Source organism: Monoraphidium neglectum, assembly GCF_000611645.1.
Source record: "Monoraphidium neglectum strain SAG 48.87 unplaced genomic scaffold scaffold02935, whole genome shotgun sequence".
In the NCBI taxonomy this organism is placed as follows: domain Eukaryota; kingdom Viridiplantae; phylum Chlorophyta; class Chlorophyceae; order Sphaeropleales; family Selenastraceae; genus Monoraphidium; species Monoraphidium neglectum.
The window spans coordinates 3,822-8,618 of record NW_014010693.1 but is presented as its reverse complement, the minus strand read 5'-3'; the positions used below and the strand labels follow the sequence as shown (position 1 = coordinate 8,618).

General features: G+C 65.1%; 2 protein-coding genes across 2 annotated transcripts in view; one reads left to right on the top strand and one right to left on the bottom strand.

Moving 5' to 3' along the window:
- Positions 1–889: 889 nt before the first annotated feature.
- On the bottom strand, positions 890–1,069 carry MNEG_11848 (hypothetical protein; the record flags this gene model as incomplete). The annotated part of the gene is made up of 1 exon (XM_014039682.1): positions 890–1,069. A coding segment is annotated over one exon (180 nt), but the record flags the coding sequence as incomplete, so codon positions are not given.
- A 1,584-nt stretch (positions 1,070–2,653) lies between these two features.
- MNEG_11847 (hypothetical protein) overlaps positions 2,654–4,797 on the top strand; it is a gene marked incomplete at both ends in the record, with an annotated part of 2,763 nt that continues 619 nt past the window's right edge. The window contains 6 exons of the mRNA XM_014039681.1: positions 2,654–2,696; positions 2,917–2,999; positions 3,253–3,350; positions 3,587–3,693; positions 3,860–3,979; positions 4,364–4,453. Coding sequence (XP_013895135.1) covers positions 2,654–2,696; positions 2,917–2,999; positions 3,253–3,350; positions 3,587–3,693; positions 3,860–3,979; positions 4,364–4,453 — 541 coding nt within the window. The remainder of the gene's footprint in view (positions 2,697–2,916; positions 3,000–3,252; positions 3,351–3,586; positions 3,694–3,859; positions 3,980–4,363; positions 4,454–4,797) is intronic.

The window sequence follows — 4,797 nt, the reverse complement described above, 5'->3', positions numbered from 1 at the left end:
GGTGGGACGGGGCCAGTCTTGCCCTGGCCGCCCCTGCCACGGCCGCTGCCGGCCCGGCAGCTGCCGCGAGGAGCGGCGCCGCGGCGGCGCTCGAGCCCTGCTCGCCCCCCAGCCGCGCCACCAAGGGGCTGCCGGCGCCCCGCTGCGCGCGCGCCGCTGGCTGGATCCCCCACCCCACACCCCGTCCCACACGCGCGCACGCACCATCGAGGCCGCCGCCGTCGTCGCCGTCTGCCAGCGAAAACTTGGCCTCGCGGCGCGCCTCGCGCACGCGCTGCGCCTGGAAGCGCGCCAGGGCCCGGTCCTCCTCATCCAGGCGGGGGTCGTCCTCTTTGGTTCGAAATGATTCAAAGTTGGGGGAGGGAGTGTGGTGCAGTGTGTTGGGTGTGTTGAAGCATGTTGAGTGTGACAGGCTCGTGGGGGGGGGGATGAGGTGGGTCGCGCGTGGGGAGGCTGCGGGTGTCATGGCATGACGGATTGCAAAGCAGCACAGCAGCTGAGCTCCTGCTGACGCGGTCGGATCGGCCGCGCCGACAGAGGTGCAGCCGCAGCAGCGCGGCAGCTGGCGCCGCGTCAAGTGCGTAGCGGCCCTCGTGGGCCAACGGGGCGGGTCCAAGGGCTGGGCCACCCGCGCGACTGCGCGGGCGCCCCCCCCCTGCTACCGCAGCAGGGCGCACCCCCAAAGCGCCGGTCGATGAAGGTGTTGGACTTGCGCAGCTGCTTGTACTCCACCAGCAGAGTCTTCTTGCGCTGTGGGATTGTAATGCAGTGCAACGCTGTGGGCGGAGAGGTCGAGGGTGCGACCGCACCAGAGCATGCGGGAGCGGCGCGTCTGCAACAGCGGCGGCAGGCGGCAAGCGTGCGTGCCATGGCGGCGGCCGGGTTTCACCTTGGTGACAGCATCCTCTCGGGACTGGATGATGTTCTTCTTTCCTGTCTTTTCGCGACGACCCAGCACATCAAACTTGCGCTTGGTGCCCTTGAGCTCGAAGGGATTGGGTTTGGCACCCTGCCCGCCGCCCCTTGGTGCCTGCGCCTTTGCAGGCACCTTCTTCTTCTTGCCCACCATATGCTGCGACTGCAAGGAGACGCTGCTGGTGGCCGCAAGTTTACGTCAGATCACTTGTCAAGGCGGCGGAGCCGCATCGAAAGTCTGTAATTACACCTGCGAGCACAAGGCGAATCAGTACGACTACCATCAGCTGGCCTTACCGTATAAGCAGTCAGTTGACCAAGTGTGGTCAACCCAGCCCAGTCCATTGGACAGCGCGGATTCACTGCTGGTGTTGACCTGCCATCGAAGAGGGCGTAGCAGCGGCTGCGGCCGTGGCGACGGTGGCACCAAGCCCGCCCCTCACGTGCAGGTGCAGCAGGCTGCAAGTGGCGGCAGGCTGTACCCGCAGCCGGGCATCCTGCCCTGAGCGATGGTCCCCGCACGGTGATACAAGCGCAACGTGGGTGGCGCCTTGAGACTTTGCAAGCGCCTCGTGTTACTGCACACATGATAACATGACTCAGATCTTGAAGGCACAGCTTCTGGTTATATGCAACGTGAAGCAACGGTCACCGGGTCGGTACACCCGTACGAGCGGACGCTGCCTGATATCGGCAGCAACATACCAGGCTGGGGTGCCTTCTGACGTCGTCCCCGCGCAACATCATGCACAACTTACTCAAGAGTTCCTGGAGCTGCGCGTCTGTGATGATTTACCTCCGCCATCATCGCAATGTGCAATTGGGTGCGTTCGCGTCACGACATGCTCTTATCCACGGCATGTGTACCGTCACGCGCTGCGCAAATTTGCCAACATATGCAGTGCACGGCTCCCATCATGTCTGGCGGCTGGATCCCAGATTCAACCTGCACAAGGGCGGGGATCTGCCAGGGACCTTTGTCAAGGCCTGCCTGATGCCCCCTCATGAACAGCGCTGGCCGTGCTCAACTTCGTCAAGAGCGCAAGTGCACATTTACAGTGAGCCACGCCCGGTCCAAGGATCGCTTGTTCCGGATTGCTGGTACAACTGTCAAACCTGCCCTCCCGCATCGCATCGTGGTCGCACCGTGTTGGTGCCACAGCGAACAGTACTGAGATGTCACGCACAGTCTGTGACCCAAGACTTACATGCCCTCGGCGGGTCTCTGATGATGCGTACGTTTTCATCAGTGTTGTGCCAGCTTCTATCACCTATTGGGTTGCATGTTGGGCGTAGGCCGGCGTGGTGGCGATCTTGCGACCAGGCCGCGTCCAGTTGGCACACACTAGATCGATTGACCTCGACCAACAGTCAAACAACTACTGTGCTGTCGGCAAGACTGGAGAGCCTCTGAATCCGTTCTGCTCTCAACGCAGCCTTGCGGTTGAGCCGCACTGCCTGCGTTGAGCCGCACTGCCTTGCGTTGAGCTGAACTGCGGCAGGCCGCAGGGTCGCACTCGGGTGCCGATGATGATGGCGCTGGGGGAGGCGCAGCTGCGCACCCACATTCGGTGCGCATGCCGTGCCTGGGGCACCACCAAGTGATCGATGCGTTTTTAACGCGCACACAAAACGCTCGGTATTGCTTTGTCGATTAGCCCAACTTTGGCACTGTCGATTCGTTGCAGAGGTGATCTTGCTGTTGGGGCTCTCGCCGGCCTCCGTGTTGCACGACAGAATGGCGTCTAAGACAGTCAAGCTCCCAGCGGCCTTGCAGCCGGGTGAGGATCGGTCGCCTGCTGCTTCGAGGGCACAGCACCGCCAATGCACCTCAGCGACAGCTGCGCCCTCAGAGCGCGTGCGTGGGCAATCAAAAGGCCGATCCCTGTTTACGACTACGCGCGTGAACCCGCGCCGCAACCATGAGGACGATCGCGCCGCTTCGTCTGTGCTTGGCTTCCCGACGCCAACCCGCACACGCGCTGTCATGCCGTCCCACAGTTGAGGACCTGCTGCTCTGGCGGGACATCCCCAAGAGCGCGGCGGCCCTCGGCGTTATCACGGCGCTGTACCTGCTGCTCGAGGTGGGGCGCTCGTGATTGCCCATGGATTGCCAAGACCTGCGTTTGGCCCTGCTGCAGGTGCATGCGCCCAACCATATCCCATCCTGTGCCATCAAGCACGTGCTGCTGAGGGCACGGCGCACCGGGCACAGCGCAGAAGCGCACAATCATCGCTGCAGGTTGCACTGTCTCCCGTTGCCGTCGGCCCCGCACCTGGGTGCAGCCCCTGCCCCCGTCAGCCGCGTGTCTGCCGCCCACCCCCCTGCCCCCCCAGTGGAGCGGCATTCCCCTGCTGACCACCATTTCCAACGCGGGCCTCGTCGCCAGCCTGGTCGCCCTCGTCTGGGCCGTCGCCTCGCGCCCCCTCGGCTTGTGAGACCCCCAGGCGCCCCGCCCCCCGCACGCTTGCCCCGTTTGCTGTGGACCGTTTATGGATCCGGAGTGGAGGCGCCTCTGCTCAAGCTGATGCCATGGTACTTCGTTATGATGGCTGGGCGTGCAGTTTCAATGCTGCCTTTCTGAGCGTTCCAGCCGGACTCAGTCCCTTCACAGTAGCACACAAGCACACATCCACACACACACCCACATGCGTCGCCGCCGCGCCACAGCCCCGGGCCTGCGGACAAGCTGCCCGCCGTGCTCAAGACGGGCGTGGACGAGGTAGCTGCCAAGCAGCTGGCTGAGAAGCTGCGCGTAAACCTCAACAAGGCCCTCGGTGAGGCAGACAGCAGCACGGCCCGCCCTGGGGAGCGCCGTGCCGCAGAGCACGCGGGCGGCGGTGGGACGCAGCTTGCGACAGCACGCACGTCTGGCGTTCCAGGGTCGCCACAGTGGTCTGCTCGGCCACGGCTAACGTCGGCCCCCACTCCCTGACCTCGCAGCCGTGGTGCGGCGCATAGCGACGGGCGAGGAGCCGCTGCTAACGCTCAAGGCGGCCGCGGCGCTGTTTGTCATCGGCTGGCTCGGCCGCCTGGCCAGCCCCGTGGGCCTCCTCTTCACCGGTGGGCGCCGCCGCGGGCATGCGCGCGCACCACGCACGCCCTGCCTCGCGCCCCGTAGGCTTGGCGGACGCCCCTGCCTGTTCGCGCGGTGTGGCACCCCGGGGGAGGTTCCCTGTGCCGCCCCAAGAGCCCCCTCCCTGATCCCGCAGCCCTGCACATGCGATCCTCTCGCATGCCCCGCCCGGACCTTCTCCCCCCCCCCCCCCCGACACACACACATACATGCACGCACGCACGCACACACGTACACACACACACGCGCACGCACGCACGCACGCACGCACCTGCACACACACACACACACACACACACACACACACACACACACACACACACACTCATGCTCACATGCGCACGCTCGCCCAACACCCCCCCCCCCCCCAGCCGTGCTGTTGGCGTTCATCCTGCCCAAGGTGTACGAGCTGCGCAAGGACGACGTCGACGCCGGGCTGGAGACGGCACGCAGCCACGCGGGTAGGGGGGGGGGCGACCAGGGGGGCGCGGTTGCACTATTGTGTGTGCATCTGTCGGAGAGCGCGTGAGTGAGCGCGCGCGCGCGCGTGTGTGTGTGTGTGTGTGTGTGTGTGTGTTTTGAGGCACACATACGGAGGGCGTGTATTTGTATGCGTGTGTGTTTGGGGGGAGGCCCTGGCGTGCGAACAGCGCAGGGTGGGATGCTGCGAGTGGATGCGGTTCCTGACAGGGGGGGGCACCCGGCGCCGCTGCCTCCCAGCAGTCGCGACCCCGCTGCCAACTTTTAATTCAAAGGCACCCCTCTGCACCCAGAGGCATCGCCCGGTCCCTCTTGAACCCCTTCC